General features: G+C 45.0%; 1 protein-coding gene across 1 annotated transcript in view; it reads left to right on the top strand.

The window, feature by feature from the left end:
* The window catches only part of GRK3 (G protein-coupled receptor kinase 3), a 61,463-nt gene that overhangs the window by 9,241 nt on the left and 27,385 nt on the right, over positions 1 to 24,837 (top strand). Inside the window, exons 2-8 of the mRNA XM_066561956.1 lie at positions 4,497 to 4,573; positions 18,391 to 18,464; positions 20,925 to 21,026; positions 21,825 to 21,899; positions 22,827 to 22,888; positions 23,874 to 23,925; positions 24,548 to 24,639. Of these exons, the coding sequence (XP_066418053.1) occupies positions 4,497 to 4,573; positions 18,391 to 18,464; positions 20,925 to 21,026; positions 21,825 to 21,899; positions 22,827 to 22,888; positions 23,874 to 23,925; positions 24,548 to 24,639 (534 nt within the window). The remainder of the gene's footprint in view (positions 1 to 4,496; positions 4,574 to 18,390; positions 18,465 to 20,924; positions 21,027 to 21,824; positions 21,900 to 22,826; positions 22,889 to 23,873; positions 23,926 to 24,547; positions 24,640 to 24,837) is intronic.

The raw sequence follows: 24,837 nt of genomic DNA, 5'->3' as shown, positions 1-24,837 counted from the left end.
GGAGAATATATTAATGATTGGAACTGCTCATTTTTAATGCAGATGTGGTTCTTCAATGCTGGCCATTGTTTTTCCAAGCTGTGGTGTGCATGTGTGCACCTGTACACCAAGTAACATCCCACAAATCTGAACTCTTATTGATTTACAAGAAAAAAATCATCTGCTCTGATGATAAATAATTCAAAGCTCATTTAAGATCCAGCAGTAGGAAGGGCAGTAGTAAGGAGATTCTTGACCTAGTTCCAGTAGCAGGAGTATTGCACATGTGGATACACCCCATTGCCTCATTCTGTGCCCTTTCCTTTTCTGAGGTGTGAGTTACTTTCAGAACAACTTCAGGGACAAAGTCTGTGTGAAATGAATAGCAGAACTTTTATGGAATCATGGAATAGTTTGAGTGGAATGCACCTTAAAGCCCATCTAGTTCCACCCCTTGCTGTGGACAGGGACACTTTCCACTATCCCAGCTTGTTCCAAACCCTGTCCGACCTGGTTTTGGACACTTCCAGGGATGGGGCAGCCCCAGCTTCTCTGGGCAACCTGAGCCAGGGCCTCCCCACTCTCACAGGGAAGAAATATTTCCTAATATCTAATTTAAACCTCCTCTTTGCCAGTTTGAAATCATTCCCCCTTGTCCTGTTGCTACATGCTCTTGGAAAAAGTCCCTCTCCATCTTTGTCAGAAGTATCAGAGCGAGTGCTGATTGCTTTCCTCTCCTCTGTAGATCCTGGTTTGGGCATTTTCCCACATCCACTGGGGTTGTGCTCCAGCTGCCCCGTGGTCAGTTCCTCACTTCCAGTGGCCATCCTTGGGCACACACACTCAGACACCCAGCAGAAGTTGGATTTCTCCTGCTTGGCATGCTTCTCCTTGGAGTTCCAGGCTGTCACTGCAGTGTTCCTGGGAACAGCAGGAGTGGCTGTTGTTGTCCAGTGCTGCAGCCAAGGACAAGTCCTGCCTTTGGCTCAGCTCTTCTCCAAGGCTCCTTCTGCCTTGCTGCTCGTGCTGGAACTCGTCTAAGAGGGAGGATCATAGATGCTCTTGCCTTACATGGCCTTTTCTGTGTTAGAAAGGACATAATGTGTTTTCTTCTGAGCTTTTCAGACATGTTTTCAAGTAGATGTTTTCCTCCTGTGCCGACCTTGGCACTGCAGCTGCTGCCTGTGCCCTGCCAGGCTGCTCACAGGCAGTGAGAGCTGTTTCATTCCAGAATGGAGCTTAACCTTGGAGGCTGCTTTTCAGCAGGTTTCTTTGATCAAGGTTGGAGTAACTAGAGCTCCAAGATGCAGCTTGAAGCTCCTTTCAACAGACTGTTCAGCTCGTGCTTGAAATAAATCCCATTTCTGGGCAGCTGGAGGAGCTGACCAGGTTAGAGCGACCTGTTTATGGTTTGGTGAGGGTGCAGATAAATCATCTTCTGCCTGCTTGGGGCTGGCAGTGTGCTCCAGCAGGCCTGGGGTGTTTGTTCAGCTCCTTCTTTGGGGGCAGCTTCACCCAGGGGCTCTCAGAAGTGCAAGAGCACCCAGCTGCCCATGGCCAGGCACTGCTGGGCATCCCCCTGGGGCCAGTGGCAAAGGGCTTCCCTGTGCTCCCAGTTAAACCAGCAGTTACAGAATCCCACAATCACTGAGGTTGGGAAAGCCCTCCAGGACCATCAAGTCCAACCTGTGCTTGGTCCCCACCTTGTCACCCAGCCCAGAGCACTGAGTGCCACATCCAGATGTTCCTTGGGCACTTGCAGGGATGCAGACTCCACCTGGGCAGTCCCTTCCAATGCTTGACCAGCCTTTCAGTGAAGATAAAGATGCCCAGAGAGAGGTACTCAGGGTCCAAGCTGCATTTCTCACCAAATTTTAGGCCTGATTTTGACTTCCCCTAAACATTCTTCAGTTGATTTGTGGTATGTGGATAGTAAATGGAGTGTTCCTGAATTTTTTGTTGCTTGCGGTTTTCTTCCTCTTTGAAATGAAAAGAAGACATGAACAAAAGGTTTTGCTGCAGTCCAGTTGGATGTGCTTTTGTTTCTGAAGTCTCCTTGGATTTTGTTTTTAGCCAACTTTTGTTTCTGCTCCTTGTGAGTGCTGCTATTAAGGTGGATCATGCTGTGAACTGAGATGAACTCGTGCAGACACGGCCACTTCTTGCATTAGTGCATGGCTTGTGCTGATGGCATCTCTGGCCAGGGAAAGCTTTTCAGAAATGGCTGCTTTTCTGTGAAATGCAGCTTTTAATCCCAGATTGTTTACGTGTAGGGCAACTAATGAGTCAATAGACTAAAGCAGAGAGGGAACCTTTCTTCCTGTTTGTGGAATGTGCTAAGCTCCATTTTAGAATTTTCCATCCTTCTGAAGGATACATGGACTCTGCTTCAATTCTTTGAACTCCAGAGGATTTCTACCTGTAACTTCCATGTGAGAATTAGCAGGTGATTATTCTGGATAGTTCATAATCCACTCCATGTCCTTTATTCCTATTTATCCATATGGATAAGTAACAATGATTTTAAAGCAGTGCGAGTGTCGAGGAGCTGGAACGTGGCACAGACTCCTGTAGCCTGTGATCATTTTACAGATTTGTTCAGTTTCTGTGGCTGCAAAAGACATTTTGTTCCTTTGACGTTATCCATCAGACCAGAAGTATGGGATGTCAGCAGAGGAGGAGGAGGAGGAGCTGGAGAGGTTTGCTCCTTACACAATCACTGTTTTCCTGGGCGCCTCAGTCACACGTTAAATTTTCATTATCTTCTCCCATTGTCTAGACTGGAGATCTGTTGATGTAATTTCTTGCAGTGCACTCGTGTGAGCAGAGCAAAGCTTCCTTGATGTCATTATTATGAAAAAGGCTTATTCTGTTACTGCTGGTCTGGTGGTCAGTGGGAACGGGGACGGTGCCGGGGGGCGATGGCAGCGCCGAGGGGCTCGGGGAGGAGGGGGAGCTGTGGGCTCTGGGAGCTCCTGCCAGGATTGTTCATCTCCAGGGGCTCCTCTGTGAGCTCAGAGGGAAGAGGGGAAGGTCTGGTTGGCAAAAGACATGATTTTCCTAAAATCCAGATTCCTTGGATTTTAGGAAGAAGTTGTTCCCTGTGAGGGTGGTGAAGCATTGGCACAGAGAAGGTCTGGCTGTCCCATCCCTCGAAGTGCCCAAGGCAAAAGATTTGGGTTGGATTTTAGGAAGAAGTTGTTCCCTGTGAGGGTGGTGAAGCATTGGCACAGAGAAGGTCTGGCTGTCCCATGCCTGGAAGTGCCCAAGGCCAGGTTGGATGGGGCTTGGAGCAACCTGGGATAGTGGAAGGTGTCCCAGCCCATGGCAGGGGGTGGAACAAGATAATTCTTTAAGATCCCTTCAAATCCAAACCATTCTGTGATTCCACAATCTCTTATTTACTGCTCCCTCTTCATTTAAAATCAGTATTTTGTTTAGATTGTTAAAATACACAGAGGGCAGACCCAGTTCTTAATGAACAAATAAACAGCAAGTTCGTCACTGAATAATTTATCATCTCAAACCTGATTAACAGTGTTCAGCCCTCCCAGTTCTTGTCTGACTTGATGTGGTGGTTGGCCTCCAGAGCTCTCGCTTTGGATCACACTGTTCAGAGATCCGTGTTCCACGTGGGACTTGGAGATACACAGAGAACTATTAATAGGAATTTTTCCTACATGGGAGTTTAGGCCCTCCCAGCAAAGTCCTTGGCTTTATTATAGACTTTTTTTCTGGTCAAGTCATTCAGACTTCGTGCCTCAGCTCCTCTGAGGAGGAGTGTGGATGCTTTCCTCCCTCCATGGGGGGAGATGTGTGTCAGTATTTGGGAGGCTTCTCAGAATTTTAATGATGAGCACACAAGAGGGGATGTCCCTGAGGTCAGCAAGGCTTAGCTGCTCAGTCTTGCTGCTGCAGAAATATCAGTGATATTTAATGGCCTTGTTTAGAGCATGAGTACTTTGTTCAAGGTTATTTTTATAATAATAAATAGTATAATTATCATAATAAGTAGTGTAATTATAGTAATAAATAGCATGTATGGAAATTATTGATTTTAAAATTGGAAACAGAGAAAGTCTGGTGGAATTTTGGCTCGATACTGTGACAATAGAGTTGCTTTACCAAGGCCCAGCACTGCTGGCCTGCATTGATTTTAAGATTTATGTTCTTGTATTGTTGCCCATATGAAATTTTTATGGGCATTATATTACAATGAATATTGAAGTTACTTGACAAATAAAGGAAATCTTTGTTAATGTGGTTGAAGTGAGTGATTGTGACATTATAAATTAGGCAAAGTAGATGTTAAGTGCACTGCAGCCAAGCAGGGCCTAATGGAGCTGCTGTTGGCTCCTTGTGTGGCTAGCTGATGGTGACTTGTGCAGTTATTTTACTGTGCAAGATAAACCTGAGACAGAAATAAAGTGGTGACCAGGATGTCCCCAGGGAAGTGACCCCAGGGATCAAAAGGCAATTTTAAGTAACCCCCTTTTTTTTTCCTTTTTTTCTTTCAGTATCCGCAGTGTTATGCAGAAATACCTCGAGGAAAGGGGTGAATTAACCTTTGACAAGATCTTTCATCAGAAAATTGGTAAGTCATGTCTCAATAAAATGTTATTTGTGTAGATAATTTCAAGATCAGTTTGGTTTTTACATTTCTCTGTGGTGCCTGCTGAGGAGCCAGGGCTGTAGATTGAGGAACACTGGAGGATGGACAAGACTTAGTGAAACAAAGGTCTTCAAGAAGATGAAATGTTGTGAAAGGGAAGAAGACAGAGCAAGGCCATCTGTCAACTTCAGGTTCTGGAAAACTACAGGGAAAATAATTAAATTATTTGGAAACATCGAGGAGAAAATGATATTACTTGGTATGGGCTTGTCAACAATGTAATGTGTCACATCAGTTAAATTTTTTTTTTCTTTGCAGAGGTAATGAGCCTGTTGATAAGGGAGCAGGAGAAACAATCCCAGATGTGTTGTCTTGACCCTCTGACATGGTGTTCTTGCTCCCAGCATGGGGGGGGGTGAAATCTGTGTGTGTGCAGAGGGTGAAACTGCTGGGAAAATGGGCTGGTGGAGCAGTTAATCATGGAGAGGTGGATGCAGGGAATGGGAGCATCAGAGATCAGTGTTCATTTAGCTGAGTGCTGCAGTGAGGATCCTCTGTGCTCTGCTGTGACGCACCGAGGACAAGGACAAAACCTCCATAAACCAGGGGAGGGGGAAGATGCAGTGCTCCCAGGGAAATCCAGCAGTGTCCTTCCTCTCCACCTGTGCCAGAGCAATGACAAGGCACAGCCTGGGCACCCTCGGGGCAGGGACTTGGCTGTGACAGCCAGCCCTGAGCTGCGTTGGCTCAGCTGGATCACACCATTAAATATAAAATCAGTGTTGTAGCCAGCGAGGCATGTGAAATAATCCTCTTCTGGCAGAATGTTGTGTCCATCCTGGCAGTGGATTAAAAAAATATACATGGACCTGCTGGGAACAATCCAGGAAAGAGCAGTGGGAATGAGCAGTCTGTTAAATCTGACCCACAGGGAAGTATTGAAATAGGGTGTGATGTGGGCAGTGGAAGGGAGAAGTGAGGTTGAACATGATTCAAAACCAGAAAAGCTGTTGCAGAAACGATGAGGTTAGTCCATTTTCTAGAGCTTTTAATGTTTCAATGAAAAAAAAAAAATAATTTTAGTGGCAGTGTGAGTAATAAAGCAGGGAGGGTTTCACGAGGGGCTCTTGGGATCTTTGTGTGGCAGATTTGAGGAGTGAGTTGGCTGGGATAGCACAGCTGCTCCTGAACTGGAAATGGGGAATGGGCTGGGAAGTCTTGAGGTCAGTGGTTTCATTCCTGTCTGAAATGAGGCTGTAGTGAACAAAATACCTGATTTCCCAGGAAAAGTGGTGCAATGGGGGGCATCTTTGGGCTGGTTGAGTTTTCACTGGCCTCCCTTCTGGCTGGAGCAGAAATACCCCAAAACCTTCCTGCTTGCCTGGCAGCGTGCAGCTCACTGGAGTGGGAGTTTTAGGTATTGCCAGATTAAAATAATCGATTTTCCTGTGTCTCAGAGTGTCATTAATGAGTCTCAGAGCCATTGGAAGTCCTGGGGAACTTTTCACTGTGTTTCAACAGCTCTGTACTTGTGCTTAAAACGATGAGTTTTTATTGTGCCCAAAACTTTTGCCATGTAAATGCAGATAGATACCTTGTTTGCTGGTACTGACACCTCAGTGTGTGCTTCAGCTCCAGTGCCTGTGCTGAATCATTAATATTTTGCTGTAGCCTGGCAGTTGCAAAATAAGCAGAATTTTAAGCAACCAAACACAGCCTGACTTCAACTGAGTCTCTTTGGGGGCAGTGAAATGAAGAAGTCCTTTTTTTTTTTTTCTTTCTCTATAAAAAGAGAAGTCAAACAGACCATCCTCTATGTAATGGATATTTCTATTTGTGTAATTGAATACTTTTCATTACCTGTTAGAGCGAGGACTGTTGCAGTTATTTTGATTAGTTACAGCAATTACAGTTAGGTAACTGGAACCTTGGAAGGATTAGATCTTTCTCTTTTTTTTCCCCATGTTGGTAGTAGCCATTAAAGCTGGAATTTTAGAGCCCAGTTTCATTAACATTTTAGTTTCTGTGCACAGAGGTTTCCTCCTCTCCCCGGGTACAGTCAGAGCAGGACTTGCCCTGGATTACCTGGAAATGAGGAGCAGTTCTGTGAATGCTGTGCAGGAGTTTCAGTTCATTCTGAAGCTAAAATAGGATTTAAAATGGGATTTTAAAAAAAGATTAAAGCTAAACACGACTGTTTTTAACAGCAGACTTTGCATCACGCTGGAAAATACAGTATTTCCTTTACTGTGGTTGTTCATTTAAATTTGATTGCGTTTTCTAGCGTGTTCTTTGCCACTCAATTAGCTCTGTTTCCAGACATTAGCATAATTGCTTGTGGTAAAGTACCTGCAGTTTTAGGCGAGCGTTCTGCAAAGGGCTGTGAGAAGAAGTATGGGGAGGTAATTAAAACTCTAATCACCTTTTTGTTCTGCTCCTTGTCTCTTTGGCTGGGGGGGATGTGGTGAGACCGCAGGTGGGGCAGGTCCGGGTGAGCCGGTGTGGGGGGAGTCTCCATCAGCCGGGATCTCCAGTAATTCTGCTGGATCTTCCCTGGTTTTTCCTGTGATAATTTTGCTGAGGAGCCATCCAGCACTCCCTGCTTTATCTTTACACACTGACTATAAAACGCACCGAGCTCCCCAGTTTTTCCTTGGCAACTGCTCTAGATGAGAACAGGTTTGTTTCTTATTTTATTATATTTTTTTTTTTTTTACCCCAGACCTAATTTTTTCCTCACAGCTCCAGGTCACTGCTTTTTTAAAATTTTTTTTCTTGTTTTTCAGTATCCTTTCAAATGTAAACCCAGGCTTTGATCAGCTGTCTGATAGAAGGGCTCTGATGTCAGTATGGATGTTTCCCTGTGCGTGTGTCTAATTATGGTGCTGGTCTCATCACCTGCAAGTGTTTATTCTTAGTGAGCCCTAAAATCATTTTAGGGTCAGTGCTTTCCTGCTCCCACTGCCAAAGCTTTGGCCCAAATTCCCTTCCTGCCAGGTGTGCAGCTGCAGGGAGCCACAGGGGCAGCTCTGGCTTGGAAACCAAAACCTTTAGGATCGGGATAAGAGCAGGAAGCTCATCAGGGATGAAAATGGCCTGGAGGCTCCATCAGATTTGCACAAACAAGTCTGTCCCCTATTTGCATCCCTTCCCTCGGCAAGGCAAGCAGGCTGCTCTCATCCCTTGGTGCTGGCACTGCTGTTTGCCCCCCGAGTGATGCTCCAGAACGATCTGGAGCTCTCTAAGAATGTCCTGGTGAGTCAGAGGACGTGGAGCTCATGGAAGCACCCAGAAGAGTGCTCTGGCAGCCCAGCCCAGCCGGCTGTTCCTTCAGAAGCTGCTTCCTCCACAGCAGAAGCCTCTTGGGGAAGTACAGCCTGTCTCGAAGCCGAGTGCGTAACCACCTTAGCTAGTTTTCTTTTACCACATCCTGTTTGCTACAACACCAGATTAGGAGTTTCTTTAGAAAAAGAGACGTTTTTGAGAGGTTTTGGAAGCGTTCAAGGCCAGGTTGGGCAGGGCTGGGAGCAGCCTGGGCTGGTGGAAGGTGTCCCTGCCCATGGCAGGGGGTGCAATGAGATGGGATTTAAGGTCAAACCAAACCATTCTATGACTCTGGTATCCCAATATCCATAATTTACGTGTGGAATCCACTCTGCTTCACAGCTGTGTTAAAATTGCACGTGGAGTCCTTGTCATGGAGAGGCCCTGCCCTCAGAGGGCAGGTGGGAAATGAGCAGAGCAGGGGCTGCTACAGCCAAGGCCTTCAAGGGAGTCTATGAGATGATAATATTGCTTTAGAACAGGGTTATCCTGGTTATTAAATGCTTTGGAGCAAACTTGCTGCCCGTTACAACTCCGTGACTCTGGTGTCCGACTCTGGGCTTTCAGACAAACTGGGAATGGAGCTGGGTTAGAAATCCTGGGATGTGATCTTGGAGCATCCACAGCTCCGTGCCTGGCTTGCTTCAGCCTTGGGCTCTCTGGTGGCTGCTTGAGACCCTGGTGAAGGCCCAGAGGGTGCTGTCATCTCTGGAGCTGGGGGGACGTGGCAGTTCCTTCACACCCTTCTCGGTTTCTCATCTCTTGCACAGCCGTTGGGGCTGGGGGAAGGATGAGAACAGGACGTGTTTTAGCTGTTTCAGCAGCTGGTCTTGCTGCAGTGCGAGTTTTGCACCTTTCCTAGGAAGTAACTTGCTTTTTTTTTTTTTCCCCGAAGGTGGCTTAGGTGTTTTTTTTTTTTCTTTGTGAATTAATTAAAACAACTTGTAGTTGACGTAAGAAGTTACAAACCTTTTTTTTTTTTTTTCCTTATTTACCATCCACTTTCGCAGAGTGAGGGATGATCTTTCTGAGGTGATTCATTCCACTGTCTTCCATATCCTCCTCAACCAGCTCCAAGCTGGAGGTTTTCCCAGCAGGAGGGGGGGGGAAGCATTTTGCCATCTGCATCAGGGGCTGGTTCCAGCCCACGGGGGCTTGTGGGGGCTCTCAGCCCCTTCCCTGCTCCCCTTGTCCTGATCCAGCTCAGCATGGATCATGTTTGTTCTGCAGCTCCCCGGCTCAGCTTCCAGAGCATTTGGTCTGTTTTGTAGCTCCTTCTGCACAGGGCTTTTTGTGCCTGCCCTTCTCATTTTCAGGGAAATGTGCTCAAAATGACCCTTCTGGCTGCTGTTTCCTCCAGCTTGGTCAGGGACAACTTTCTGTTAAAAAAAAAAAAAAAAACCTACCAAAACTGGGGTGAGAGCAGCTACAGCAGGTTTTTTTTTTTTTGGGGCAGTGAATGATGCTTTCTGTTGCTTCTTCCTCTAGTTATGGACTCATATTTCATTATTTCAGAATTTGGTGCTAATCATTAGATAGGAGTTAAAATCTGTTGAGAAAAACATTTTTGCTCTTCCTCTTTCTGCTGGCACCGTGCTCCCTGAACTGCCTAAAAATAACAGGCTGGGAAAAGTGACTCCCTAGAGCATTATTTAAGCTATTGTTTAAATTAAGCAGAAGATCTATGTGCTGTTGGCATTCTGGACTAATTAAATAGTCCTCTGAGGAAATAACAATGAAGGCTATAAAACTTGGTGGGGAGTAAAGAAAAGCACCTGAGTTTTTGGCTGTGAAGTGAGCAGGGATGACTTTTCTGAGATGTATCATGAGCACAGAGATAAATTTGCTCTGTTCTGGTACTTTGATGTTAAATAATGTGCAGCCAAGTAGCAGGGACATGGTTACTTGGTGGGTTTTTCTGTAAAAGCAGGGGCACAGGTCGTTTCTGCAAAGTGGTTTTATTCTGAGGTTCTGGTCCTGACCTGGCAGCCACCACACAGAATTAGTCACCACCAAAATTAGGAAGTTGTCTTCCAAACAAAAATTACACTTAAAATGCTGTTTGAAGACTGATCTTCTTCTTCTTTCTCATGGTGTTTGTAATTTTCAGTGCAAGATCAGCCTGGGACGTGGGATTGTGGACAGGCTGCAGGGGGTTCTTAGGGGCTGTGGAAGCCCCTCTGTCCTTGCACAGTTCTGTGATCAGTTAAAAACAACACAAGAACCCAAACCACAAGGAGACATCGGAAACTGTGTGGCTGCAAACCGAAACAGAAACCGTTAATGTGAGATATTTCACAGGGGATCTGCTTCTCACACGGTTCTCTGCCTGCGCCAAACAAGGCTGGGGATGTGGGGGGGGGGACAGTGAAAGAAAATCTGTGCTCTGAGCCTTCTAAAAGTTGGTCTGGTTTTCTGTTTGCAGGTTGTTTTTTTTTCACCAAATGAGTGTTAGATTTAAGATCTCTTTATTATGTCATAATTTCAGTGTTACTGGAAGCTACATTTCTTTCAACACCCTCTTATTTTGTGGTAAAATAAAGTGATACTTGGCATGATTTACTTGGAAGATCATTTTGAGGGGTGTTGCTGAAGCTCCTGCTGTAGATTTTACGTGCATTGGAATTGTCTGCCTTGGTGTCAGGGATAAAGAGTATCCAAAGGCACTATCAAAATGCATGCATTCATTTTGGATTTTCTTCTGATGATAAATAATTGAGCATTTCTTTGTTGGGCTTCAGCCCTGATCTCCCTGCCTGCCTTTCTGGGGGGGGGTTGAAGATGCTGTGATTTCCCAGGGGAGCTGCAGATTAAACCTGAGCTTTAAAATAGGAAAAATATACACCCCATCATCTGGACAGTCCCATGATGGATAATGTACACATCCTGGTAGATTAGCATTTGTATGCAGTGCAGTTGTTGGAAGATATAAGGCACGGGGAGAAAGTCTTTATCTCAGCAGAGCAGTGCAATTGCACGGTTTTTGGGTTAAATTATCAAGAATTCCAGGCAAACTGGCAATTTTGAAGTGAAGTAGGAACATAGGAGAGAAGACGAGAGTGTTAAGGATTATCACTCTGTAATAGAGAGAACAAACAAGGAATTATTTGCATGACATTTCCCTTGGCTGTCTCCAGAGAACACACACAAACACAAGCACCTGCCCTGCTGTGCACCTGCCAGAGGTGTGTTTGCTTTGCCCCTGGAATCCTGTAGGAAAATTTGTTCCTTTTGGATCAGAAGGGCCCTGGGTGGTTGGTTCAGCCCTCTTCAGCCTCTTCTTGAGCTCTCTTCGCTGTGGCTTAAAACTATGGGAGGGGGGTTTAGGCTGGATTTTAGGGAAGGGCTCTTCCCCTGGAGAGTGCTGGGTGCTGAACAGGTTCCCCAGGGAATGGGCACAGCCCTGAGGCTGCCAGAGCTCCAGGAGCACTTGGGCAATCCCAGGGACAGCCTGGGGTTGTTGGGGTGTCTGTGCAGGGCCAGCAGTGGATGATGATCCTCTGGGTCTCTGATAGCTCTGGATATTCTGTGATTAACACTGTGCAAAGTGGCTTCCATCCCAAAGGTGGTGTTTTCTCTCTGCTTGGCCTCTCTTGGGCTTCCTTTGCCTGTTCCTGGTGGAATCTTCTCCTTGTGCCCCACCACTGTTCACACACAGTCCTGATTTCCTCTTTTCCCACCCAGCAATTCCTCAGTCAATCTGAAACAGTTGCACTCCCATGGAGTTTTTTATCAATGTGTCTTGAAACAGTTCACAGCTAATTAAGCCTCTGAACACCGCTGAGAAGTAGGGCAGTGTTGGTTTGCCATGTCTGTAAGGTGGCATGGTAACAGCTTTAATGAGCTTTACCTGCCTAGCTGTAAAAGCATTATTGATATTGTTAATAAAGCAGATTCTCTGGGCCTGCCAGTGCTGCTCATTCCCATCAGTGGGATCACGCAACAGAACCAGCACCAGTCAGTAGAATCTAAATTACTGGAGCTATTAAGTGTTCTCACTTTCAGCAGTGCATTTAAGGGATAGAAAGGTCAGAGGTGCAGAGCAGAGGAGCTGGAGAGCTCTGGCTATCAATTACCCCATTTCCAACTGCTTTTATTGATCCATACAGCATTTCTCCTATAAAGAATGTGGGCAATACACCTGACAGCCTCCTTCCCTGCCAGTGTCCTGTCCAGCCAGGGCCTCTGTGACATCCTGCTGTCACCTGTGTGTCCGTGGAGGTTGGATAGGTGGGCTCAAAAACATGCAAACCAGTTTCTTAGTGTTTCTAGATACTTCTGGCCATGATTTCCACGATTAAAAGAGGAAGAACAGCAGAACCATCTGTGTCTGAGCCTCCAGCTCACAGCAGCTTTCTCAGAGTGCCAGAGTGAACCAGAGGAAGAGTCAGAAATTCCTGCAGCAGAATCAGCTGGGCTCTGTCACTGTTGTTTTAGTGGTTTTGCTGCTCTTTACCTAAGTGCTGTGTGTATTTACTAACTGAATACTGCTGGCTTTGTGTTTTGATTTTGACCACAGCACAACAGTTCCTCGATGTTCTGGCTGAACAATTTGGCTCTTCACAGTGGTTCAGATATTGAGCAGAGTTTGCTGAGGCAAATACTGGCACCAGGGCCTTGAGAACACCCTTTTGTTGTGGAGTTATTCCATGTATTCATCAAATGATCCTGTCACCTTGCTGCCACTAAAAACCACACCTGGATCTAAGCCCTTCCTGAGGAGCAGAGCTGCATTTCCCAGTGGAGTTTGTGTGTTCAGTAATTGGTGAAACAGTGAAATTCTCAGCTTGGAGCAGGGCAGAAGGAAAAGTGTGTTTCTCAATAGTAAAGGGATATTGGCTTGTATTATGTAATTAATTTTAAAATCTTTATAAAGGGAAAAAATACTGGTCAGGAAAATAGCAACTTTCACATCCTTGGTAGGGCCTGAATTGTGATGAGAGGAAAGAACAGATACAAAAAAGCCCAATCCACCACCATGAGGTTTTTGAGCTGCTCCTAGTTGTTAGCTTGCTGGTACCTTCTATTACCAGTTGCAAAGGGCTGTGAATTTCTTCTGTTTACAAGTGAAGAAAAAAGAAAACCTCAAGTGCCGTGTATTCCTTGATGGGATTTAGTGAAGAAATTTAATCACATTCTTTGTAATAACTGATTGAAATGAAATTCTTCTATTCTGTGTTTAGTGGTCTTTTTAAAAATTAGAATATTTTTGTGTGTTTCTATTTAGTGTTTTTTTACTCCTCCATCTTCTAGAGGAGCTTTTTCTTGTGTAAAAACCACTTTTTTCTTTCACCTTTGATATGTTGAATGCCTTTGATTTTTGACTTCACTCAGCTGGAATCTGCATCTTAAAGGAGACCAGAATATGAAGGATACACAGTAAATATGGTTCAGAGCTAAGTTTCCCCCATTATTTTCTCTGCACGGCTTTAAAAAATGATTGATCACACATTCAGTGTTCAGAGCTACCATTTCACGAGGATATTCAGAGAATCCCTGAATGCTTTGGGTTGGAAAGGACCTTAAAGCTCATCCAGCTCCACCTTCCACTATCCCAGGTTTCTCAGAGCTCCATCCAACCTGGCCTTGGAAACTTCCAGGGGTGGAGCAGCCCCAGCTTCTCTGGGCAACCTAAATAAAGATAATTGAGCGCTTTCAGTAAATATGTATATTCACTGCTTGGCATGCTCTACGTGGCTCAAGCTTTTGGGCTTTGACACAGAATTTGTGAATATTCCTCGGTTCTGTCCCCAGTGTCAGTGCTCAGCTCTCCTGCTCCTCTCCCTGCAGGAATTCCAGGCATGCACAAGTCTGGTGTTTAGAAAGAAGGCTGACCAAGCTTCAACAATGATTTCCCTGGGTGAAAAGCTATTGGAAAATAGGCCTGGAAATAAAAAGTTTTTCTCTGACAACACTTAAAACCTTTTAGCCAAAGCTTATTTTCATTTAATGATTTCTAGAGCTCATTAAACAGGCTACCTGGCAACTTGCAGCCTAATTTTGAGCTCAGTTTGGTTCTGTTCTAGGGAAATTGTTCTGTTCTGCTCACCATTGGATGCACGTCCTCATGAAATACAGTGTGTTCTTTCCCCCTGCTTTCTATGCACAGGGATATGTTTCAGTCTGTTATAATGTATTATTTTTAATGCAAAGGGAATGAACATTAGGCTCAATTAGGAAAGAATGGAAAAGGGAAAGGAAAGGAGTGGAATGTGTGATGCTTTCTGGGCTGGGAGGATTCTTGTGGCTTTGCACCTTGCCAGAGCACAATTCCTACACGGTTTTCCCTGGTGATCTTTGTTCCTGGAGAGGGAAATTGGTGGTTCTCTCAGCTGTGGAGCTCTTAGGTGGCCTGAATTGCTCTGTGCTGTGTCAGCTCTGTGTGGGCACTGCACAGAACAGGAGTCTCAGCCTGGCCTGGTGTTCTGTGACAATTGCAGCCTGGTGGGAATCACAGGTTTTATGTGGTTTTATGTGACTTTGTCCCAGTGTTTGAGTCTATGACCCGGATCTGTTCCTGGTGCTGATGGATCTGGAGGTCACTGAGGGCTATTTCAGGAGGCTGAACACACCCACAGCTGTGCTGTAATGTCACTGTGGTGTGGCAGCTCTACATAGGAGACATTCCTGGGGAGGAGATGCTCCAGAATCTCAAAATCATTTGGGTCAGGAAATTCCTCCCAGAACCATCGAGTCCAACCTGTGCCAAATTGCCACCACTGAGCGCCACATCCAGGAATTCCTTGGACACCTCCGGGGATGGGGACTCCAAACCCCCCTGGGCAGCCCCTTCCAATGCCTGACCACCCTTTTTGGGAAGAAATTCCTCCTGATTTCCAGCCTGGCCCACCTTGGTGCAGTGTCCTGGCGGGGAGGTACAGAGAGCAGCATGTGAGACATCCCCTCTGGCCGTGGCTTCTTGCTGTCATCCGAGCTCACCAAGCAAGAAAGATCATGAGGCATATCTTGGAATGACTGAGATGGGAGCCCTTCAAGTGCCCTGAGCAGGGACAGAGCCTGTGTGGCAGCCTTGAGCACCATCCCACATTCCCAGAGCTTTTCCTGCCCGGGAAAGGAGCCCGTGTCTGGTGCAGATGTCACTGCTGCTTTGTTTGTCAGGGTTCTGTATTTATACACAGCACGTTTCGGGAGGATTTGGAAACAGCTTGATATTTTTGTTCTCTAATTTGCTATTTTGCCTACTAGAAAGTGGCTACATCAGCGTTTTGGACCACGTTCAGGCCCGCTGTAAATAGATGCAGCTTCCTTTCAATCAGTGACATTGTGAACGCTTCTATCGGGGCTAAACGTGGCTATTTTTAGCTCTGCTCTCTCACCTAGTCACTCCTGTTTGCTTTAATAAGATTTTTATTTACTCCTGTTAAAAGGTCACTTGAATCTTGATGCTCATAAAATTCCAGTTAGAATTAGAAGAAGTCATTTTCTCCCGAGTGTTTTATGGTGGCGTTCCTCGTTGTTGTTCGGTTTTATTTTATTTATCATTCCGTGCTCTCAGCTGACTGACAGGGGTGAGGAGGTGGTGTTGTGGCTGCAGGTGACCTTTAGGCTGCTGGAGGAGGCAGAGGCCAGTGCTGGCCCCTGTGGCTGCTGCCCTGGGGGGACTTTGGCAGAGCCAGAGACAGGAAAATGCCACAGAAGCAGAAAATGAGAAGGTGGCTTTAATCCTGCTGAGCGGCCCTAGTGAGGCCACATCTGGGCTGTGCTGTTCAGTTCTGGTCTCCACTGCTCAAGAAAGTCAGGGAGCTCCTGGAGAAGGTCCAGTTGAGGCCATAAACATGATGAGGGCTCTGGAGTGTGTGGCTGCTCACCAGCAGCATTTGTGTTGTTTGACTGTGGGAAGGGCTGAATTCTGGAGACAAAAACCAGGGGTGGAGGGATGCTGTTGATTAGAGTCAGGATTTCATGTAAAATTCCTGTGCTCATGCTGGAAAAACACAATTATTTGGGATAAATACTGAAGTAACCATTCATGTTCTGTTTTAAAGAGATGGGTTAACTTAGTTCCCCTCCTTGTGACAGGGACCTCGTCCAGCTGGGGATGAGCTCTGTGAGTACCTGGTTATGGCTGAGCTGCCTGACCTGATTCTGCTCTCCCCACCAGCCCATCCCTTCCTGCTTGTGAGCCTCTGCAAACCTCAAAGGTGGCCTTCATCCCTCCTTGAAAGGCATTTTGCCGTGGTAATTAGAGTCAGTGCAATTCATGGCACTTGGCAAATTTGTCTTGGGATTGTAAATGCAAAGCTGGAGGGGAAGATGATTGTCCAGAGGCTGGAGCCCAGAGGAGCTGGGTGCTGCCTCACACTCTGTGTGTGTATTATTGATATCATCCATCACTTTGGTGTTGCCAGAAGAAGCTCTTAAAAAATATTTTTCCTTTCCCTTAACAACCAGTGATCTGGTTGTTGCAGAAATTATATAGTTATACCAGAAGGAATCTTTAAAGCCAAAGCTGTCAGCATCTTTATTTCATAAATAATTGCTGGTTCTTTTTAGCTGTTACTTAACGCTATCATTTTATTAATTCCTGCTTTCTGTTCCTGGGCTTATTTTTCTGTGTGCTGTTAACTGTGCTTATTGTGCTCCTCGTCAGCTCCCCCTGAACTTCTTAAAACTCCTGTCACTTACTCAATGCTGCATCTGTCACTTCGTTGTGCCATTATGTGAGAGCTGCAGTTTCTGGCTGATCGTTTTTCACTCAACCCAAGAGCAGCAGTAAAGGAGGAGATTTCCTTTGTGCTGCAGGGGAAGTGCAGGGTCTGTTGATAGAATGGGAGGTCGAAACAGAAACAATTCCAGTCTGGGGAACATTAGGCTCTAACTGGATTTGTCTGAATTATAGAATCACTGAATGGTTTGGGTTGGAGGGGACCTTGAAGATCATCCATGGGTAGGAGCACCTTCTACTATCCCAGATTGATCCAAGCCCTGTCCAACCTGGTCTTGGACACTTCCAGGGGCGGGACAGCCCCAGCTTCTCTGGGCAACCTGTGCCAGGGCTTCAGCACCCTCACAGGGAGTGATTTCTTCCATGTATCTCACCTAAATGTCCATTTCAGTCTGAGGCCATTCCCCCTTGTCCTGCCACTCCAGTTCCTGATGCAAAATCCCTCTCCAGCTTCTTTGTAGCTCCTTCAGATCCTGGAATGTGCTGCGAGGTCTTTCCCCAACCTTCCCTTCCCCAGGCTGAGCAGCCTGAGCTCTCAGTCTGTATATTTTGGGTATATCTGGGTTTTTGCAGTGCAGTGCCAAGAGGCCTCAGGGAGGAGCAGCCCATGTCCTGTGGCTGCATAAGCCTCTGATTGTTCCCTGTGCCATGGGCTTGGGAACCTCTTCTTTCTCTGCCATAATTAAATTGAAAAAGTTTGGAAAATACTGAGCAGGGCTGGAATGTTTGGCGTGGCCCTGCTGGAAATGTGTGTTGGTATATTTTCACACTCCTCCCACAGTTGTCTTTGTGGTTTATTGTTGTGTTTTTTTTTGTTGTTTGTGGGTTTTTTTGGGCACCAGCCAGGAGCTGGGACCAGGCCAGGGATTTTTCTTTCACTGCATTCAGAGCTGTTTGTGCCACTCTTCAGTCTCTTAATTACCCAATCTTTGGTTCATTGTCCTAGAAAAGTTCAGTCCATTCAGCAGGATTCTGCTCCGTGCTGCTGCTGGTTCCGTCATGTGGGAAATAAGGAATTTGAATCGGCTCCCAAAATTTCACTTTTTGTCCTCAAAAAGCCAAGCTGGCAAGGAGAGGTGGAGGTGCACGGTCTGGCTGAGGAGATGGGGCACTTTGGGTGGGTTTGGCAGTGATGGGGACATTTGTGACACAGATTGCTGTGTGAAATTCCAGGGTAGCAGGTGCCAGCTCAGAGGCAGGGAAAGACAGAGCTTCCATGGGATGAGGCTTGTGACAGTGCATTAAAATGCTCCTAATGGAAGATTCTCATCTGCAGCCTGCTGGGGTCATGCTCTAAATTACTTGCAAAGGAACTGTAAAGACCCTGATGTAATTTATTGAGCAATAAAACCCATTAGAGGTAACATGAACCGGTAATTCTGAAATGGGAGTGCAGAAGAGGTTGTGCTTCATCAGTGAAATGTAGGTAAATCTCCTACAAAAAAAACCCCCAAAACGTGAATAGTGTCTAGTTTTTACTGGGGGAAAAAAAAGAGAAGAAAATGTGGTCTGTGAAGAGGAACAGGATATTTTTGTGTATTATGGAAATGCCTGATAAAATCCTCAGCAGGTGGAAGCAGTAATGGGTTTAATACACCTGTGGGAGGTGAGGCAGGCTTGGGATCCCTTTGTGCTGGAAATGAAGAGCTGGAATCAGAATCCTAAACTTTGGCAACTGGGGATGCTCACACAGGTTTATACAGCCCGTGGTGGAACTCAGGTGGTTTCATGAGCCTTTTTACAAGTGTGATGAGACAAATTTCTCTGATTTTTCTGTCTTTCTTTCCAGGATTTTTGCTCTTTAAAGACTATTGCATGAATGAGATCGATGAAGCTGTCCCTCAGCTGAAGTTCTATGAGGAGGTAAGTGCTGGTGGTGATGGAGCTTTGGGGCTGTGCAGGCAGTGAGGCTGTCCTGCTCCATCAGGGAATGCTGAGAGGGAAGGAGAGGGACATTGAAGCAGTGTAGGACTGGTAGAAGAGGATCTGGGATGAATTTGCTGGTGTTGGGGTGACACTGAAATCCTTCAGGTCTTTCCCCATCAGTTTTTCACCTGTGGAAAAATCAGTTTTTCACCAGTTTTTCCCCCCCAGCAGGGGGGGATTGTGGAGGGATGAGGGGTGGGAGCTGCTCAGATGGTTCAGGAGCTGCTGTGGCAGAGGGGACACAGATGGAGGAGCTGTGTCCCTTGTCAGGAGATAGCCAGTGAAGGAGCTGCCAGGCACTGTGCAGGGCACATCCCAAAGGATCAATAATTCCAAGGAATGCCCTGGGCCTCTCCAGCTTCTGCTGCTGCAGGGTCTGAGCTCCATGGCACCACTCATTCATTCATTCCCTGTTACATTTGTGACACTGAATAAAGCCCCAGTGAATCCTGTCCCAGGTGCTGATTTCAGGGCAGACCTGCCCATACCTGATGCTCAGGGTTAATTTAGAGCTGGAATAGCCTTGGCTGCTTCACTCATGAACTGAGAATTTAACTTTTATCCTTGCTATCAGCACAAACAGCTGGTATCAATTTGGAGATCAGTCCTCAGCAAGAATCCATTCCCCCACTCAGATCAGATACCTGCTGTCAATAAAGAATCTTTTTCTATCATTTCCATCTCTTTATACACTGAAGATATCACTGTCATAAGTAATCCGAAAAGGCCTGTTGTACCAGATTATTTAGCAAGATATTTTTGGCTGCCTCTTTATCTCTGAAACAATTCAAAATTGTATTTTTAGGTTATTAGCAAAATGTTGCCTCAAAAGAATTTCAGTGCTTTGTCATGTACTTCTGGAAAAATCCCATTAAAGATATTTAAAGAGAGGTTCATTGTGTTTTCCTCTGTGACATACCGGATCCAGGAGCTTTTCCTTTTTTTATATATTTGATTTACTTGCTGCATTTATTACACATAGAATAATCTGAGTACATTGCTACATTAAAAATTGCTTGGTGTAGAAGAGCTCTGTACTCCAGGGATTTCATATCACTGCAGCTGGAGTCACGATCAGGCATTTAACAGGATGAGTGATTCATCCCGATCAGTTTCAGGAGGAAAAGAAAAGAAATTAAAAAGAAAAAAGGGGGAAAATTGGGAAAAAAAAGGAAAAAAAGAGCTTCTAAATACTTGAAAACAAATGCATTCTGATCCCAGTTTTTGAGGAGATCCTTTTGATCTCTGGGGGGCTCTGCTGAAACCCCTGAACCCTGACTGAGGAGTTGTGTCCTTTAACAACCAAACATTGAGGGATAGGAGGTTGTTCTCAAATAAGACAATCAGATATCCATCAGGCTTCCTCCTGTACTGCTAATTATTTTGTGTCATTGCATTAATTAAAAGTGTTTCTTGGGCAAAGACATTTTGAGTCATTTTAATTATAAATTGGTATCAAGGGGGAAGCAGCACAGATGGCAGATCGGGGTGGGACTGGTGCCTTATCATGTCAGCAAACACCAGCAGTACAGCTAGAAAGATACTGACTTTAATTAATGTTCCACCTCCAGAGGTAGGTTGGTTCCAGTTTGTCTCTTGATAATTGGATTTGATGATCTGGGAGGTTTTTTCCCAACCTAAGCACTGCTGGGGTTGTGTGGCACAGAGCAGATCTGCTCACTGCCAGGCATCTGGATCCCAGGGTTTCTCCTGGAAGGTCCAGAAAGCCAATGCTGAGTCTTTCCCCTTGCATCTTTTTTTTACATTTTGTCGTTTCTGGAAGAGCTCTTTCCCTGAATATGCTCCAGAGGACCCTTGGACGGGGTGAATTTTCTGTTCTGGAGCTGGTTGTCAGGTTTTGTTCTGCAAATGAACTGTCTGGGATTGCTGTTCTTTCACCTGGAACACACTGATCTCCTACAGCACACCTGAGGAAACTCAATGTGTTTTGTAAAACTGTCTTTTAGCCACCTTTAGGCTTCAAATCCACAGTGTAGCTGGACTATGTGAACATTTTGAAATGTGCTTTATATTCTTTCTTGGACATCTGTACCAGATGTGCTGTGATCAGGGAATTTTTGGTTGGAAGAGCCCTCTCAGCCCATTGAGTCCCACTGTTCACTCAGCACTGCCAAGGCCACCACTGAGCATGTCCCCAAGTGTCACATCCTATTAAATCCCTGCAGGAATGGGGACTCCACCAATGCCCTGGGCACCTGTACCAGGGCTGAAAAAAAATCCCAATATTAAAGGGAAACGCCAGCCGCGACTGTGCTGTCACAGGTGATTTTTCATCAATAAAAAAAACCAATAAAATAAAACTTCAACCCAAGCCCTGTTTTGACCCAATGAGTGAGAAATCACAAGGGGATGTGTGGGGTGTGCTTTGTGCTGCAGATCAAGGAGTACGAGAAGCTGGACTCGGAGGAGGAGCGGCTGTCGCGGAGCCGGCAGATCTACGACACCTACATCATGAAGGAGCTGCTCTCCTGTTCCCACGTGGGTATCCTGCCCTTTGCCCCCCACTCCTGGCAGCAGGAATTATTTCCCTTTGAAATCCAGGATCTGGGTTTGGCAAAATTCAGAATGTTGCTTTTTATGTTTTTGTGTTGTTTTTTTTTATTGAGGTGTAAAAGTTGAGGCGTACTGCAATTTTTATTAAACTTAGTGGCACGCAAAGGAAGTATCAGGAGATTTTTCTGGTTTATGTTTCTTTAGACTAAATGTCTGTTTCCAAAAGGATGAAATAAATGGATTTATTTGTATATAGGTGTGTGTAGAGATGTGGCTAAAGTCACTGAGAAGACACATTTCTTCTAGCTGAAATTTGGGCCCATTGATCTGTTCTTAACAGTTTCATGTGCTCTGATTTGAAAGGAGGATTTGCAGGTGTGGTATCATGCTTTGGGTGGAGGGTTTAAGCTTTTCTCTTTTTTTATTTCTCTCAAAATGCATTATTTTATTAGTAAAATGTTCATGAGTGCTTCTGGCTCTGGAGCTGTGCCTGTAAATGGGATTTTTCATGGATTTGTTAAAGGAGGATCATCACCCCCTTTGATTTTTACCTTCCTCCTCCTCATCTTCCCCTCTCCTGCTTTTCTGCTTCAGAATAATCCTGTTACTGGATCATTCTGCACATTTCACACAATATTCACTGTAATATACCTGTGGGAGGCCCTATTGATTCCCCTTGGGGTTGGTGTTTCTGTGTGGGGAAAAGAACAACAGTGCTCTGACCTGAAATGAAACTCTTGACAGTTCCAACTGTTTGAAATCTTCCTTTTTCTTTTCCAAAAGCCTTTCTCAAAACAAGCTGTAGATCATGTACAAACACATTTAGCCAAGAAACAAGTGCCAGCCAGCCTTTTCCAGGTGAGCTTTCACAGTCTGAACATTCAGCTTCTCTGACAGAAAGTGACTTTTTAAATACTCTTTAAAGAGACTGAATGAATGGGACTGGTACATAGTCTGTGCTGTAAGTGGGATTGAAATGCTTTTCCAAGTCAAAATTACAATTTACTCTTGTTATCTGTAATATTTTCAAGCGCATTTAGAAAAGCAAACTATACCTTGGTGTGTGAACAGAAGAGTTTTTATAGTTGTGTAATTTTGAGCCATTAAATGATTTAGAGTAAATCACTTTCCATCAGGAAGATGCTCAATCCTGTCAGGGTGAACTGAGCTGCAGCAGTGGAGAAATAGTCTTAATCCATCATGGGGGTGTTTGTAAGCCTTAAGTGTCTTTTACCTAAATCTGATGTATTTTTATATGCTGAAAAAATGTGGAGGTTGCCCCTGCCTGATGTCTGCTGTGCTTCTGAGCTGTTATGGCTGTTGCCATGAGCTGGGGGTTGGTGATTGCAGTGCTGGGGGATGCCTCAGCCCTACCTGGGGAGAGGTTGGGCCCTGACACACCCAGGGGAGGGAAAAAGTCACCTGTGATTCCAAGGTGCTGATCTCTCAGCAAGGACAGGGAGGAGAGAAGCACCACAGAGACGGGGAAGCAGCTCTGGGGGCTTTGGATTCCACGGGGGTGACAATTTATTGGTTAAATACATTTGAAAGAAGAATTTTTTGCCCCCACACCCCTTTTTAGCTCATGAAAATATTTTGTGTTTGACTTCAGGGCACCTGCTCAGATTCCAAAAGCCAAATAAAGCTAAAATGCATTGTTGAGGCTTCTTTAGGACAATCCAGGATCTGTGTGGGGCCAATGAGAGTTCTGTGTGTTGGATGGGACTGAAAAAAAGTCATTTATTGTCTGCTTAAATACTAATTGTGTTTCCTCACCCTTTTTAGCCATATATAGAAGAAATTTGCGATAGTCTCCGAGGAAAAATATTTCAAAAATTTATGGAAAGGTATGAACATGGAATATTACCTGAATTACCTGCCTACTGTAGTGGGAAGTCAGGTCCTTTCAGCACTGCTGTAAATAAGGCTAAAAATGTGTATTATTGCATGATTAATCAAATTAACCCAGCTTTGTGGGATACCCTGATCAGAGTCAGGATGTGTGAGTGGAACAGCTGAAAAGCTCAGGGATTTCTCAGTCAGGGCACACAGAGGTTGGAGTTTGGGCTGAAAAAGGGCAGAATTGGGGTTTTGGGGATATTCTGTATAATAAAGAATTGAAGGCACAAGTCTGGCTCAGCAGAGCAGCCCTTTCCTGCTGCTGTGTCTGGCTCTGCAAAGCTCAGCTGCCCCCCAGCAAAACCCAAATCCATTTTCTAAACGGGTTTGGTGCCATTCTGTGATAATTATAAAAATGCCTCCATAAAGCTGTTATTTCTTACTTTGAAAATAAATACTTAATTATTCATGTAGGAATAAGCAACTATTTTATTATTTTTTCCCAAAGCCCGTGGTATTGCTGATGTCTTCCCTATTTTAAGATAAAATGAGTTTAAAATGTTCCTTGGAGTATAGGGAGGTTCATTAACATAAATCGAGCTGCCTATGTTTTTTTTTAATAATTATCTTCCTCTTGATGTAATTTAAATGTTTGTTAGTTCCAAACATAGTTGTTTAAAAATTGAAAACCATCTTTGAATGATTGAAAACCGTGCAAGAGAGCTGTGGGGACACAGTGAGCACTTCCAGGGGTAAGGTTATCTGCTCTCTTTCTCTCCCAAGGATGTAGAACATGGAGTGTGCTCTGCCTAGGAATTGTTTTTCTTGGTGGGGGTAAGATTACAGTTGGTGAAAGGAAGGCTGTCATTTATTAAATACCACCCCACGCCCTAGCTCAGACTAGATTTTAAATATCAGAGTCTTGACATTTCCTGTAATACTCTACACAATAGTCTCAGACAACTTTTAAACTTTTTTTTTTTTCTTTTGCAGTGACAAGTTTACTAGATTTTGTCAATGGAAAAATGTAGAGCTAAATATTCATGTAAGTACTCACAAGTATATTTATCTTGTCAGAGGCTGATACAGGAAAGAGAATGTTCAGTTTTGAATCCTGTTCTGCAAAGGCCTCATTAAGGAGGGTGGTGGATGTCACTGCTCTGCTATTCTTAGGCACAGCCCTGATGATTCCTGTCTGGACGTCCCCTCTGCCTTCCTCAGCTAACAGAATTTTGATTTTTTTAATGGCTGAAAGAGCTGAAGTGCCAGAATTTCTGCTCTTTACCAGCCCAAATCCCTGTCCACCTCCCTTTCCCACTCCAGTCTGTGATCCCAGCACCCTCTGAGCCCCTTTCCCTTGGCCTCAGCTTTTGCGTCCCTCTGCACTTCTGTGTGACAACTTGGGCTGCAAAAATAGCCCTGAGTGAGACTGGCAGATTTTGGGAACAGCAGCCTCATTCCCCTTGGTGCTACTTCACACTGTAGTGCTTCCAAGTACATGGAAATATCAACAATAAGGGGCTCTTTTTCCAACACAGTAAATGCTGTTGAATTACAGTTGAGGATCTCAACACATTCATGGATCATTTAGATGTTTTCACAGTAAGTTTTTTTTTAATGCTGGAAAAATGAAGGTTTTGTTTTGTTGTTTCTGTTTCCACTTGCAGCTGACCATGAATGATTTTAGTGTACATAGAATAATAGGAAGAGGGGGATTTGGTGAAGTGTATGGCTGCAGAAAAGCAGACACTGGAAAAATGTGAGTATCACCCACTCTGTGGCAGAGGTGATTGTAAACTCTGGACTAGTGAGGAAATCCTTCCAATCATTTCTTAGCAAATCACTGGGAAGCAGCATCACATTGCTGTCAAGTTCTTTGTGATGAGGTTTCATCCCCAGAATTCTGATTCCTGGCTCACTGCAGGCTCAGTGGATGCTGTTCCATGCCACGCAGGGG

Source organism: Molothrus aeneus, chromosome 18, assembly GCF_037042795.1.
Source record: "Molothrus aeneus isolate 106 chromosome 18, BPBGC_Maene_1.0, whole genome shotgun sequence".
Classification (NCBI taxonomy): domain Eukaryota; kingdom Metazoa; phylum Chordata; class Aves; order Passeriformes; family Icteridae; genus Molothrus; species Molothrus aeneus.
The sequence above is the reverse complement of the archived record's forward strand: the minus strand, read 5'-3'. Positions and strand labels throughout refer to the sequence as shown.